The sequence below is a fragment of the Tursiops truncatus genome, chromosome 3, assembly GCF_011762595.2.
Source record: "Tursiops truncatus isolate mTurTru1 chromosome 3, mTurTru1.mat.Y, whole genome shotgun sequence".
NCBI lineage: Eukaryota > Metazoa > Chordata > Mammalia > Artiodactyla > Delphinidae > Tursiops > Tursiops truncatus.
In genome coordinates, this window is record NC_047036.1 from 125,282,014 (window position 1) to 125,298,278 (window position 16,265).

Genomic DNA, 16,265 nt, shown 5'->3' on the forward strand with positions numbered 1-16,265 from the left:
GAAACAAATTTAATTTTTACAAAGTACTTTCTTAAAACTTTATTTTATCTATTTTATTTTTAGCTGCGTTGGGCCTTTGTTGCTGTGTGCAGGCTTTTCTCTGGTTCCGGTGAGTGGGGGCTACTCTTTGTTGTGATGCGCGGGCTTCTCATTGCAGTGGCTTCTCATTGAAGAGCACGGGCTCTAGGCGCGTGGGCTTCAGTAGCTGTGGCACGGGGGCTCAGTAGTTGTGGCTTGCGGGCTCTAGAGCGCAAGCTCAGTAGCTCAGTAGTTGTGGCGCACGGGCTTAGTTACTCCACGGCATGCAGGACCTTCCCGGACCAGGGCTCAAACCCGTGTCCCCTGCATCAGCAGGCGGACTCTCAACCACTGTGCCACCAGGGAAGCCCTCAACTTTTAATATACATTCACAGTCTGTATTAATAGCATTCTGCATTTATCAAATGAACTTCCTTCTACAAAAGAAAACTACCAACATGATAAGCATTTCATATGTAAAGTATGAACTGTCGCTGGACCGTAAGACTGAAAACAATCTCACTACTTTATAGTAATACCTAATACTTTGGTGTTCACTGCACCCTGAATCAATTATATGTGTCTAATCCAGAAGACAAATGTAGTTCACAATTTCCAGATCAAAATTAAGATGCTGCACACAAGTAGAGAATGTACTAAATCCTCCCGTTCTCTTCCTGAATATTTTATTCATTAACCTAAAATGTATTTCATAATTTAAAACAAATCCCCAAAGAGTCTCAGAAAAGATCATAAATTTCTCAACCCGTCCCCTCTGTTTCTGTAGATATGCAGAAAAAGAGAAAGCAAATTTGTGGATGGGGAGACTCATAAAGACATCACCATTTACTCCCTTCCAGAGTACTATTTCAACTCATGCTGATTTCTCCCTTCTACCACCCCAATACGTAATTATATATTGTTTTCTAATTATTTCAGGTATGCAGTTGTCACAAAGATGACCACGTGGTCTTCTTTCTACGGAAGAGACATTATGACAAAAGTATCTTTCCACTCTCAACTCACGTGCCTCTCTTCAAAGTTTGAGATTTCAGAGAAATGAGCCAGATTCAAACTGCCATCTATACTGTTGGACACTATTTCTGGATTGTTCTATGCTGCTTGCCTTTGTTTCCCTAATTCCTTGATATGCCAATTGTGGATATCCTTTCTTCTCTGGCACCAGTTTAAGAATAAGGGGAATATTCCTTAACTTAATTTTCTCATAAATTGGTTTTGAGGTTTGGAATTGAGGTTCTATTAGAAAAGTTTACCTCCTTCTTATTTTTCCTCCAATTTAAAAACAGATCATAGGGCCTAAACCAGAAACATAAAACAATTATTTTAAAATGACTCATATATTCAGGTCATTCCTTTTTAAATTTTTTTGGCTGTGCTGGGTCTTCGTTGCTGCGCGCCAGCTTTCCTCTCGTTGCGGTGAGCGGGGGCCACTCTTCCTTGTGGTGCGTGGGATTCTCCTTGAGGTGGCTTCTCTTGTTGGGGTGCACGGGCTTCAGTAGTTGCAGCGTGTGGGCTCAGTACTTGTGGCACGTGGACTTCAGTAGTTGCGGCACGCAGGCCCTAGAGCATATGGGCTTCAGCAGTTGTGGTGTGTGGGCTCAGTAGTTGTGAGGCTTAGTTGTTCCGCAGCATGTGGGATCCTCCCAGACAAGGGATCGAACCTGTGTCCCCTGCACTGGCAGGCGGATTCTTAACCACTGTGCCACCAGGAAGTCCTCAAGTCATTCATAAAGATACCAAAAATCAACCAAAGTAAATTTAAAACAGTAAATAGCTACTCAATAGGATGCTTAAGTTCTGAGGCTGTAAAATAAAATGTTCCTTTTTGTTCCTGGATCATTTATATTAAAAAAAAAAATCATCATGTACACTTACCTTACATAGAACTTCAACAGGTGTGGACATCTTCTTTTCGCTAATTTTTTCATACTTTTGCTTCTTTGTTGCAGCCTGTGGAGAATAAGAATCAAACCACACAGATATACTCAGTATTATGAGAAGAATTTTACTAGTTTAACATACTACACATAAAAGGAAACTTGAGATTCAAGAGAAATCATAACCTAGAATAAAAAAGAAATCAAAGTGTAATACATGTAATCTCCTTTTCCTAAACTGTTAACTTTTCACATGACTTTCTGCTTCAAGAACGTTTTTAGCTGTTAGCAAAGGGTGAGTTTAACAGGAATATGATTTAAGTAAAAATGGGTGGAGTCAAATTTGAAATGAGATTTCTTAACCCATATTCAACAAGGGCAAAATAAGCAGATCGATACCAAACACATGTGCCTGCCCATCATTTAGTGACATTAATAACTGGTGTTATTTTTCCAGTGTAAAGATATTCACACTGGATAAAGCTACCCACACTGAGCAATTTGTCAAGCTCATAGATGCTCAATAAATACAGGGACCATTTACCTTTAAAGGACCAATAAAGCAACTAAACAGCCATTAAATTCTTGGACACAGTAATTTATCATTACCATACAAATACTCACAAAAGTAATGGTAAAACTCCTAATTAATGCAAACAAATAAAATGTTAGGACAATTAAATAATATAGCTATTATTACTGGATAAACTAGTTCTACTGTACATAAAAGTACACATTTTCAACATAATGGCAACACATCAAAATGAGAAAGTCTCCACCTTTCTTAGCCCATGTCAAGTTCCTTCCAGGTAAAGCTACTGGTTACCAATGGGTACCTGCTAATTGTCCCAAAGGAAACTGTTCCTCAAGTGTGACTGTGAGAGTCTACTAACCTAATTATTACTGAAACGATCAGATTTTATTTTACCAATAAAGGGTAAAAATAAAGTCATTCACTCTCAGAAAACCTCATACTTGAAAGGGACCTTAAAGGTCATCTCCAATGTGTATTTGTATTCTTAAAACAAAAAGCTGGTGATGTGAGTCTGGTTTACCTTTAGTCCTTGCCATGGCAGGCTGGTTCTATTAAAATACATCAAAACATATCCTAATGATTCCATGTCATCTCGGCGACTAGAAAAGAAAATGTAAATTTAAAGGCTGGAATTATTGTGAAGAACATGTGAAAGAAAGCCAGGTACACAAGAAAAAATGTTTCCAAGCAAGGAGAGAAAGTAATTTGGTATCTTGTGCAAGGAGTTACTCAGTTAAGGTAATTTAAAAAAAAAGTTCCTAATGGGTTACTTCTAAACAAAATTTCCTCACAGAATCCAAAATTATAAAATCCAACACGATCCTGCAACTTAACTTTTAAAGAGCAAAAAGAATTTAGCTAAATAACTTCCTAAATGAGGTTAATAAAGATGGAAGAACCATCTAGCAGGACATAAGTTTTACAGAAGCTCACAAAGATTATTTAGGGATAACGCTGAAAAAATTAACAACTTTAAGCTAATTAAACATCTATATGAATATATACACAAACACATACACACTTACACGCATATTCAGACGATACATGTACTTAAGGCCTGGTAATGGCCTACAGAAGATGTGAAACTATAGTTTAACCAAGGGTACTCAGATATTCATGGCTATTCCCTAAGCTTAAAAGCTCATTCTCATGAAGTTCCATAACCTGGAAGCATATCATTTCTACGCTTATTTATTTATATTTTTTTTGCGGTACGCGGGCCTCTCACTCTTGTGGCCTCTCCCGTTGCAGAGCACAAGCTCCGGACGCGCAGGCTCAGCGGCCATGGCTCACAGGCCCAGCCGCTCCATGGCATGTGGGATCTTCCCGGACCGGGGCACAAACCCATGTCCCCTGCATCGGCAGGCGGACTCTCAACCACTGCGCCACCAGGGAAGCCCTCTACGCTTATTTTAAGGAGCAAAAAGAAAAATGATTGACAAAAGATGAAAAACTAGAATTCAAGTCAGAAAATAGAAAGACCACAGAAATTATGACAATGTTTAAACTAAAGCCTATTCATTTATGTAGGGGTGGAAGAGTAGAACGGGGATGGTCCACCAACCACATTTTGGTTTATTAGAAATCAGATAACATTTTCCTTGCAGAAATAACCAATCATTCTTCCCCTAAACTCAACTTGCTTCACTAACATAAAAAGCCCAAGATCAGTATTAAGAAAAAAAGTATTGTCTTTAGCTGCAAAAAGAAACATAAAGTTGCATTTATGCTTCTAATTTCCATCATGCAATATTTTCTCCTCAAAAGACAAGCTTCAACAAAGAAAACAAAAAGGCCTCATTTAATCGGCTTCTTTGCACTGTCCAAAGCAGCAGGTAAAAGGATTAATAAGTGTCTTTCAAATCTTCAGCCAAGAAACATCTTTAGATATTGTAAGAAACTAATTAAAATACTTTAAAAACCCATCAATGGCTTTTGCTATGGATTTGGTAAACACATTCAATTTTCAAACTCACCTCTGTTCAATACCAAGATGTGCATTGATGCTAGCATATCGAGCAGTGCCAGTGAGATTTTTATCTTCTCTGTATGGTATGTGTTGCCTTGTCCTGTTGTCTCTGTACTTTTTGGCCAAACCAAAATCAATAAGGAATAACTTTAAAAGAAAATAAAGAGACATTAGGTTTCCAATCTTGTTCAGTTAAACTGCTCCTTACTCATTAAATGGCATCTATTCTATTTTGTTCCATTATATCAAAATAAAGCATCATAAACAGAACAGATAATGAACAAACTTAACACTCCAATAAGCTTTTATTAGTCCTCATCAATAAACCAAGTTAAAAAAATACAGTTAAGTCAAGTGGTTGATCCCTGTCAGCTGAACAATTTCATAGGCCAGTTCATTACACATTCAGGAGCTTGTCTTTGGAACCTCTAACATAGTGGAGAAATGTATACATGCTCAATATCAGAGTTGCTGACAAGTGTGCTGCATGCCATAATGAAGCCTGACATCCTGTTACACTGGTAAACAAGCATGGGGTTTTAAAAAACTAGACATAAGCTTTCTGGAACTCTTCCATTCTACAAAGGCCACCCTTTAGTATGCCAACAGAATGTTCATTATCTAAAATAAGACAACTCTGAAAGTTGTATATTGACAACAAAACCAAGATTTTTATTTATAATAAATAAGCATTTTAAAACAAGCATGCATTTCATTTTATTTCCAACTGACATTTACGCATGTGAGCAGCTTAAGCTTCTGGAAAATATAACAAGTTGATCTAAAGTCTTAAAAAGCACTTAAGTATTTATTTATTTAAATAAAGGTGGCTTACAATCAGCAGTTTAAATGAGCTAACCAGAAACCAAGTAGTATTTTAGAACAAAATAATGTTTAGTGCTGTTTCATTTAAATGGTACACAGGGCGTAAGATACTCATTTATAATGTAGCTAATTTTTAAAATTAATTCAGGTTTACTCTCCATGATTAAAACTTTTATACGAAGAAGAAAAAAAACAAAAGTATTTTTTGGGGAAAAACCCAAAATATGTTCATATTTACCTACCTTCTAAATCAAAATAATCTTAACTTAAAATTTTATTTAGTCTTTATCATAAAATCACTTATCAAAAGTTATGTCTACAAAGTTTATCAAGCAAAGCAGGTCTATGTGCTCTTATACTATGTAGCCCTACACTATTCTTTTCTAGTTACACCTAAATTTTGCAGTTTTTCTTCCCATTAGGCTGACATTAGGTTCCTTCTGCTGCAGTTTACAGTCTGTGATATACTGGGAAACATGACCACCTAGCCTGTTAGGGTTTGCGTCAAAAAATAAGTAAAGCGGGCTTCCCTGGTGGTGCAGTGGTTGAGAGTCCGCCTGACGATGCAGGGGACACGGGTTTGTGCCCCGGTCCGGGAAGATCCCACATGCCGCGGAGCGGCTAGGCCCGTGAGCCATGGCTGCTGGTCCTGCGCGTCCGGAGCCTGTTGCTCCGCAACGGGAAAGGCCACAACAGTGAGAGGCCCACGTACCGCAAAAAAAAAAAAAAACAAAACAAAAAACTAAAGCAAGTTACTGATTTAAGTGAAAAAGATATGACCAAGTGCTTCTTTTAGGAGGATGAAAAATGCCGATTTCAGGCAGGCACTACAACCTAGCCTTAGTTATACACTGGATGGGAAAGGCTGAGGTTTGAGCTTCTGCAACCATATTTACAATGAAACACTTATTTTCACCTGGTCTACTACAAAGAATGAAGATTAAGTTTTCAGTAAAATGTAACTGGATAATGAAAGCTCTTTGTATGATTAAACTCACTTATTGAACAACTGAGTTATTATAAAATAGGGACAGGAAAGTTAATGTTATAAACCACTAAGAGGAATAAAGCTCATACTCTTTTAAGTTTCTTTCGATATGAAAACTGGCTCAGTACTCAAATATTAAAATGAGCAAAATATACTTATGTTAAGCAAAACGAAAATTATGACTTAAGTTCTATAGATTCACACTGAAAAGAAAACAAGGGAAAAACAAACCCAAAAGGACATCCAGCTTCATGGCCTTTAAAAACTCTCCCAAAGAATTATGTGGGGGCTTCCCTGGTGGCGCAGTGGTTGAGAGTCCGCCTGCCGATGCAGGGGACACGGGTTCGTGCCCCGGTCCGGGAAGATCCCACATGCCGCGGAGCGGCTGGGCCCGTGAGCCATGGCCGCTGAGCCTGCGCGTCCGGAGCCTGTGCTCCGCAATGGGAGAGGCCACAACAGTGAGAGGCCCGCGTACCGCAAAAAAAAAAAAAAAAAAAAAATTATGTGGGTTATGAATAAAAAGTGATTAGGACATGAACTTTCTTCTAAAGATTATTTTCTAAGATTGCTTCCTTTAGAACTCCAAATGGAGGAGAAAACAGGAACAACTCTGACATGGTTATGTCTGATAGTTACATTCATGTCTAGATTCCACAGCTCCATTTGCAACTCAATAACCACTTTCTCACAACTAAAAGACTGCTTTATAAAAACTCAGTGTTCACTAGAGTTCTTTCCTTCTACAATTCTAAAGGACAAAAACCTAACTTATTAAGAACAAAAATGGACAAACACTACCTTCTTAAGTATCTCAATCTTTAATATTAAAGCAAAAAATTTTTAAATTTTCTCCTCCTATAAAAACTGAAAATGAGTCAGGAAAAGTAATGTCACTGATAAATAAAGGTATCCCATTTTAAGAGCAAACAACTGAAAACTACTTAAAATTTAAAAATTTTAAATCTCTTGATAGTTCATTACCTTCTGGTACCTATCATGCTTCTTTAGTCACTCTCTATGCACTGAATTTAAAACGAGTAAAAACATATATAATGGGAAATATTTACATGAAACCATGTGATACCAAGGATACAACCCAACAGGCGCAGATATGTAAAGGTAAAACCAAAAAAGGAAAAGTCAGTATTCAACGTCATAAAATAATGTGTTTTTATAGGTCTGCATATGCAAAGAGACGTTTAAACTCTTCGGTTGTCAAGCTGCTTTTCTGTGGATTTTAACTACATGTTCTAAGTAAAATTTGTGGCTGTTTTAAAGAATGCAGCATATTTTTCAAAGGACTGTGGAAATGAGTTAATGTTGGGTACGCTGGGATAACTCCATTCAGCAGACGTGCATTTTCTTCAGAAACGCTACTGACAATTTTAGTTTTTGGTATTTACAACAGTTTTTCTCCTAACCAGCAGTCACATTTTCCTGCCCTTCAGAAAATTCACAAGATTACTTTTCCTTATAACCCAGAAGACCTATTATTAAATAATTATGTTATAAAATATAAGTAAAATGTGTGAATGTATATGGATAAGTAAAAATAGGGCAGTAAAGGTGCCTTACAATGTACCTAATTACCCACCATCCTCCCTCTCTGCCCAACCAAGACCTAGTTACCACAGTTGGTATTTCTTTGTGAATAAAAGTAAAATTGAATTCCTGAAACCGTTTTAACAGTGGGAGAACGTAGTTCCTGAAATAATGCTGGGCAGTATGGAAAAGGATTAAATGATTACCCAGGTGATACTTGTGGTTTAATAACGGAACTACAAAGTATGCTCACATATCAAATGCAACTTTTTTCCTTTTCTGATTACTTATGTCAATACTTACTTCTCAGTGTATACTAAATTGATAAAGATTCGTTCATTCAGGAGCTTCAAAGATTAAGTACCTAAATGGTGTGATTTTTAAAATTATTTTCCCTTGTTTATCTGAAAATTCATACAGTAATAAAGCTATCTAACTTCTACAAAAGTAAATATGAAGAGTTCTGCTTACATTTAAAAAATATTTGGAAAGTTATTGGAGTGTTTAGCCTGCTAAACACTAAATCATCAGGTTATGCATCTGTTTATCTTACATATGTGTTACTGATGGTAATTGGTAAGTGCTTCAGTTATCGTTATGTTGTTAGAATACAGTATATTCTAGTTCCAGAGCATATAATGCTCTTTAAGCATTTTATGCCACTTGTTTGAAGCTGAGAGAATTCTTATATTGAGGTAATCAATTCTAGAAAAACCAGATCTGAAATCTGATCTACACTTACCTAAAGTACGCTAGGGGAAGGGGAAGAGTTGATGCAGAATATCATTCAGCAATAATGCAACTCCAAATTATTTTTAAAAACTGAACAGTCTATCTCAAGTTTACCATTAGGTAAAGAATTTCAATGGTAGATCAACACATTTCCTCATGTGGATGTTAGAGATCTAAACATAATCCTGTTTTCATTTAGGTTTTCTCTAAATTTTACAAACTTTAAGCAAAAGCCACAAAGAAACATCTTAGTAATGTTATGTTTGCCAAGTATGTCTGAATAATGCCAACGTAAGAGGTGCTTGAGCAAGATCTACATTCTCCAGAATTAAAACAAAACAAAAATAATCAAAATAAAACAGTAAGAAAGAAAAGCACATGAATTTGGGATTGAGGTTGGAATAGGAGACAGTTTCAGACCTGGTTTAATCCTGAGAAAGATGGGTCCTGAGAAGAACTAACAGTCATGCTTCTTTTCCTCTTCCCCACTGGAGATTCTAAACACTAAACAGACAATAGAGGGTGGCAGTGCATCAAACAGTATTGCTTACATTGCAACAATGGCCGGCGCAGACAGGCAACACCGAGGCATTAGAGAAAGAACAGGGTAGCCAAATGCCATCCTTCTTCCACCAAGCACTGTAGCTTCTCAGTTTTCCAAATAAGAATCACATGCTTAAGAACATTTGAATTCTGGAAAATACTCAGGTTTTTAATGCCACTATATTGTGTCACTGCCTGAAACAGGGATAGCAATGGTGACATTTGGCTCTTTAATTTATTAATAAAAAAGGGGGGAATTTGGATCTGCAATCTTTGGTATCACAATCTGCCCTTCCCCTAAAAAAGATTGTACAGGGGAAAAAAATCTTCAGTAAGGAAGAGGTAGAAGGCATTTAGTCACCTTAAAATTTATTTTCATAAGCATGCAGGGCTGATTACTGGAAGAGATGAGCAAATTCACTATGATTGGAGTGACTACTCCTAAATATCAAATTCAGAACAATTTTCCAAATAAGAAATTTGACTTTAAAAATCAACCTCAAAAGCGCCCCCCACCCAACTCTTTACCCACAAATAGAAAACTACTGGAACAAGCTGACCGAAGAATCCAGTCTCATACAACTGGCATATTTCAAACTACAATACAGAAAACACTAAAAACCAACTACATAAACAAAACACTAATCTAAAATGTTCAAGAACAACATTTAGAATTTGAATCTTAGGTAAAACACTGCACTTCTAACCCTAGGGTCTCTCTCAATCTGTTTAACAGCAAAACAGCTTCACAATATTCTTTTTAGTATCTCTAAAAGAGGATACAAGATTCTAAAAAGGTTTACGTATCACTGGTCGTTTGGATTTCCTAACACAACTATGTGATTAATAAGCTATTTTAAAGGGGGGAAAAAAGCAAAGAGGTATTATCTAGGCCATCATTAAATTTAAGACAAAAACCATGTACTGCAATGTCAACATGCAGAACATGGATCACATGAGGATAATGGGTCTTTAGCAGGAAGAAAATGGGAAGACAAGGGCTGGGAAATGGTCAAAAGATTAGGGTCATACCGACAAAATTGCCCCCCAAAATTAAGACTAGTAATTTTTCAATTAAATTACCAGGTTTTATAGTAACAATTAAGAACCTGGATGCTTCAAAGAGAGAAGCCACATAACATTAAAAAAAAAAAAAGATGCAATTGGGAATGGCAAGAAAGGTTGTATGTAGATTTAAACACCTTCTATTATTTAAAGCTCAGCTTTCAACAAAAAAATTTTAATTCCTAAAACTTGGTCAGACCAACATTAATGTCTCACGCATTAACAAATAACACCAGTTCTAATGGTAATGGCTCCAAGTTGGCATTCATACAGGCAAACAAAGGTAAACATTTATAGCTAGACCTAAAAACACCAAACATTCCCTAATGGTTTAATAAAACAAATGGGAATGTTCCTTCCAAAAACAAAACAAAACAAAAAACACAAAAAACAAAAACCCCCCAAGTTGTCCTGAAGTTGAGAATTTCTATCAGATCATCAGATCATAACATGCTTAGTGCATTGCCAATGCTGCCTGTCTGCCCGAGCTCAACATTGAATTAATTAAAAAAAGCAATTCACTCAGTAAAACTAATCATTGCAGAAAAAATTCAACACAATTAGTTTTTAACTGCAATCATGCGTCACTAGCTAAAACCCAACCACCCCATAAATTCAATCATTCTGCAGCCCCCAATGAACACTAATTTCATTGTATGTATGTTCATTTCACTTGTCTACACTTCCCTTTGAAAAGGAGAGGAGAAGAGGGGTGGAGACCCCACCCAACTTGGCACCCAAATAAGAAACTGTCAACTACTTTTGAAACAGGCCCAAAAGTTATCCTTTTGAATACACAAATCCAAGGACTGAAGAATTCTCATTATCAACCATGCTTAGTCAGCAAATGTTAACGCCATGGTGACAGATGGGTCAGTGGTTCCCACGCTGGCACAAGCACATATATTAAAAAAACCCACACTTCAGAGACAAAGGTTAAAATCTGATTTTTAGCATTCAGGAAGAAAAGTACATGGGGTTTTTTGTTTGTTTTTTTTGTTCGCTAGCTATTCGAATGAATGAAAAATAGATACAACTGCTCAATAGTTAAATAATATAGATGATTACATTTTCACTATAAGCCCTTGGAATTTTATATTTCCATATAAATAACTAACCTTGGTTGGGTAAGTTGGAGAGAATTTATTTCAAGTTATTAAGTTAATAGATTATCCTTCTAGTACAATCTTTTAAAGCAATTATCAATAGCAAATTCAACTTACTCTGACTCTTAATTTAAAGACTGAAAGTTCACCAAAGCAATTCTTGAAGTTTTTTACTCTTTGTTCCTTCATGCAAAGAACATGTGACTAACCTTATTACAGTGACGCCCAATACCCATTAAGAAGTTATCTGGTTTAATGTCTCTGTGTATAAAATTCTTTGTATGCACATATTCAATTCTACTGATCATCTGGAAAAAAGGGGAGGAGGAGAGAAAATTAAGTGATTTGTATTAAGTGACAAAAGAAAACATTATTTCTCAATTACTTCAATATGCCAATTATTTTTCAAGATCGCAGGTATACTTTATTAACTTTATTTAGAGTTCACAAAGACAGTGCTAGTCAAAATTAAAAAGAAAGGGCAACCAGGCACTGCATTTACATCTAGACTGATGGATATATAAGCATAAACCAGAAGTGTTCTTTAGGCTTATTCTTTCACTATTAATGATTATAAACATGATAGTAGCAAAACATGACCTGATAGCAAAAAATGGTTTTATTTTTAAATTACAAAAGTAATACATTTAGAATTGTTTCAGTTGTTGTAATAAATTATATAAAGTAAAAGCCAATCCTATGCCTCCTGACGTACCTATATAAATATAAAAACAGCCTGCTACTGCCCAGATCTATTTCCATGCTCTTATATACATACACACATAAACTCACTTGTGCTTGGGAGTAAGGGGTGTTGACCAATTGATATAGTAGCTTAAGTTGTTGTTATTGCTTTAAATTGAAATAGAAACGGTCCACTCACTTTATTCTTGTTCACTTGTTTTTAACTAATTATAACCCAAACATTCCTGGAAGTTGGTACCATACAATGTAAGCATGTAACTTTTTATACAAATGGGGACATACACATGCTGGGTTTCCTTTCTTGCATGCCTTTTGGACTCTCCCATGATTTTTCTCCATACTTGTATGATCATATTCCAAAACTGAATAATAAACATGCCATTCTAACAAGCTTTTCTTAATTTCTTGGAAGTTCTGCCTCGTCAAGTGGTATGGTCTTAGCATTCTTTTTAATGGCTATAAATATTCTATGGCACAGATGGAAGTACTCCCCAATTATCCCCTAACTCACAGTATTCCCATTATTTCCAATATTCTCCCACCATAAACAATAATGCTATTAATAATACTTAAATATATCCTTACCTACTAGCGCTTTTATTTCTATGGGTTATAAATCCCATACTATTACAGCAGAGTTGCTGGGCTGAAAGGTATGTATTTTTTTCATTTTGATAGGTGCCATCAGACTGCCCTTCAAAATAGCTTATAACAACTCATTTTTTTCAGCAGTAGTGTTCTTTCTCCCACTAGCAAAGTTATTTCAGTTCTTTCTAAATTTTGCAAATTTGACAGGTACTGACCTCGCTTATTTCCCTAACAGTTTGGAAACCTGCTTGTTTTTACTGACCTTTTGGATTTAGTACTATTCTATGAACTGTCAATCTATACTCATCCAGTATTCTTTTGGCTTGTCCTTTTCGTGCTAATTTTTAAGAATTCTTTGCATACAACAATCTTTTATCAGTCATTTGTTATGTAAATAGATTTAAATTTTGAAAAATTTGTCTTAACTCTGGCATCTCTTCTATAATAGTTTTAATTTCCAAATTATCAACTATGTCTACCTTTTCTGTAAAATACTTACAAGTTGTATTTGAAAGTGTTTTCCATGTGCAAAGGCTGCCAACATTATCTTTCTACCCATATGTTCTTGCTCTTCTAGTAGTATATGTCAGGATTCTATTTTTTACTTGGCCTCATTTTCTCCAGAGCTTTTATCACCATGGATATACAGATTCTAAATCTTACTCCTCTACCTTGGCAAATGTCTTTTGAAGCCAAATTGTAATCTCTGGCTTAAACTATTCATACTCTCAAGGAAGTAGATGTATACAATGTTCAAATAGCATCTTTAGGTACAGCAGCAACTCATGTATTAAAGAAGTAAAACAAAACCACTGGCTCACTTATGTACATATTTGTCCTAGCTAAGTAATACCCATAATTAAACTATGAGTATTAACTCACAGGGGAAATGTGGGGCAAAAGACAAATTAATAGCACAAACTACAGACTACTTCAAGTATTGCCTGTCATCTATGGGGCAAGACTCAGCTGTTTCCTTCTTAAACAAATACTTTGCTGCAACCCCCTTTCCTAAATTACATTCTTTCTCTGATGTTACTAGTGTATCCAATATATAGACTTCTATGACAGAACCCTTCCATTTTTCTCCACTAAACTCTATGCTCCTAGAGGGAAGAGACTAGTTCTTCTTCTTTGTACCTCCCAGTGTTAAGTACAATGGCAGTCCCCGAATAAATGTTCACTGTATGAATGCCTATGTGTTACTGAGCCTACAGAATACAAACTCTTTTATTAAGATTCATTCACATGTCATATTAAGAGGTTTTAATCATAAATTCCTTGACATTTACCTATTATCTTTGACCATATTATCTGTTTCCTCAAGGCTTGTTCCTGACCCTATTATTCCCCATCTTAAAATTCTTTAAAACTAATTTTCTTTTTTATTTCCTTTAGTTCAAAAAAATCTAATCTTTGCTTTAAAACAATTTCATCTAATCTCCAGCCAATGAATAAATCTAATTCATGACATAAAAATTTCCCTGGTTTTGCTTACCTATTACCAATGGCCGAGAATCCTTTACTTCAAGAGCATCTACCTGGTCAAAAATTATTCCTTAAATTACTTCAGTACCTTATTTTCCTCAAAAATACACCTTTCATAAGGATTCAACACATAATACATAGCATTCAATTTGCTTAATTTAAACAAAATTTCAATATATACATATTTATCTATATTTATATACAAACAAACACTCCAAATCCTTTCTTCAAACAAAATCTTATAAGGAAACCTGCTATATTCAACACTAAAACAAATACACTCTATCTGATGGGAGCAGCTTGAAAACTCCTAGTCTATAGGTGTAATAAACTAGTATAATCCGTTTTTGTCCTATACCCATGGGAAAACATCTACAAGTCATATTAGAGTAATACACTTGAATGACTATACCTTACTATGGATCTTTTTTTGCTGATCCAAACATTGACACATGGGACTACAATTCTCTGGTTTACACACATTTAAATTATAGTTAAGTAGTGGTAAACACTAGTATTTCTTAGTTTTTATTCTCATAAAAGTTTCACATACCTGGTCAGCTAACATAAGTACAGTTTTCATTGTGAACCTTCTTGAACAGAAATTGAAGAGGTCTTCGAGGCTGGGTCCAAGAAGATCCATGACTAGCACATTGTAGTCTTTTTCCTGACCATACCACCTAATAAAATGAAAGGGGGAAAAGGGAGGGTATTATAAAAAGCTGATTATCACTTAACATCACCAAATTTTAAAAAATTTGAATAAGATAGTTTTTCCTCTCTGGTTAGGTTTTATTTAGGGTTAAGTTTTCCACTATTCAGTTGATGAACTCACTGACTGACTACATTGCCCAACACAAGGTAAAGAGATTTTTTCCTGTCAAGCAACCCATTGTCCAATTAAGTCAGTACTTGTGTGGCAGCCTTAACATTCCTCTTAACCAGGGCAGCTGAATTCTATATCCATCCACCACTGATTCCTGAGACGATGGGCAAGTTTCTTAACCTCACCTGGTCTTACTTTTTAACTGAAGAAATGAAGGAGATTCTACTAGTCATTCCAAAACGTTTCAGAAAGCAAAGATCCCTTTCACTATAACTCATGTTCCATTTCCTACCAAGTTGTATTAATAAGGAGTCACATTTTTGCTTAGTTCCCGATCACAGAAAACAATCATATTACCACAAAGATGACATTTGCTTTTTACTGGAAGAATCATGCTTTAATTATCTGTTGCTATATTACTGTGGATATACAATTTGCCCCCAATAACTCTAGGAATATCAACTGCTAATTTCAGAGACTACAAGAACTGGAAATCACTGCAATAAATGATTTCAAGTTTCTATATGCCTGTAAGTCTGGTACGGGTAATTTCCTGAAAATAAGCACTACCATTTTTATTTCAAACTTATCTAGATTATGAATTTTGCTTGAGGGACATCCCTGGAGGTCCAGTGGTTGGTTGGGGCTCCGTGCTTCCACTGCAGGGGGCACGGGTTCGATTGCTGGTCAGGGAACTAAGATCTTTTATGCCATGTGGCACAGCCCAAAAAAAGAAAAAAAAAGGCATTTTGTCATTATTTAAAATGTTAAAAAAAACAAAACGAGGAAGTTATTTTAAAGCTAGACTGGAGTGATTTCTTTGTTAACTCTAATAAGAAATGATACCTGGATTTACCATTTGAGAAGTTTATGTGTTTTAAAAATATTCAAAACAGGGGAAAAAGGCTTAAAAAAATCTGTGTCAAAGGCATTAATGAGTATCAGTTTAGTGGAAAACTGTTCAGTGTTTTTGGTTTGCTTTATAATTTTATTTATTTATTTATTTTTGGCTGCGTTGGGTCTTCATTGCTGCACGTGGGCTCTCTCTAGTTGCAGCGAGCGGGGCGGGGCTACACTTCCTGCGGTGCGCGGGCTTCTCGTGGTGGCTGCTCTTGTGGAGCGCGGGCTCTAGGCGCACGGGCTTCAGTAGTTGAGGCTCACGGGCTCTAGAGCACAGGCTCAGCAGTTGTGGCACAAGAGCTTAGTTGCTCCGCAGCATGTGGGATTTTCCTGGAGCAGGGATCGAATCCATGTCGCCTTCATTGGCAGGCGGATTCTTAACCACTGCGCCACCAAGGAAGTCCCGTTTAGTGTTTTTAGTGTTATTTCTTTTTTAAAATTTTGCTCTGTTATTCTGTTATAAAAGAAAATTAAGACTGAAACTAGAGAATGGGGATTTAGTATCTTAATAACTATATTTTTCTAGAAAATGCAAAA

The 16,265-nt window shown here is 36.0% G+C and overlaps 1 protein-coding gene across 11 annotated transcripts in view; it reads right to left on the reverse strand.

The window, feature by feature from the left end:
- Nucleotides 1–16,265, reverse strand: part of CSNK1A1 (casein kinase 1 alpha 1) — a 49,345-nt gene that overhangs the window by 10,861 nt on the left and 22,219 nt on the right. For 8 of the 11 annotated variants that reach the window (XR_002174231.2, XR_002174230.2, XM_019924703.2 and 5 more), the window contains exons 3-8: nucleotides 14,556–14,682; nucleotides 11,431–11,529; nucleotides 8,928–9,011; nucleotides 4,428–4,567; nucleotides 2,972–3,050; nucleotides 1,915–1,989 (exon numbers count right to left, since the gene is read on the reverse strand). Coding sequence is in view for 8 of the 11 variants with exons in the window: in XM_019924703.2 (XP_019780262.1) it covers nucleotides 1,915–1,989; nucleotides 2,972–3,050; nucleotides 4,428–4,567; nucleotides 8,928–9,011; nucleotides 11,431–11,529; nucleotides 14,556–14,682 (604 nt within the window). In the remaining 3 variants the exon portion in view is untranslated. The remainder of the gene's footprint in view (nucleotides 1–1,914; nucleotides 1,990–2,971; nucleotides 3,051–4,427; nucleotides 4,568–8,927; nucleotides 9,012–11,430; nucleotides 11,530–14,555; nucleotides 14,683–16,265) is intronic. The other 3 variants (XR_002174232.3, XM_019924707.3, XM_073801868.1) reach the window with 1 other exon arrangement.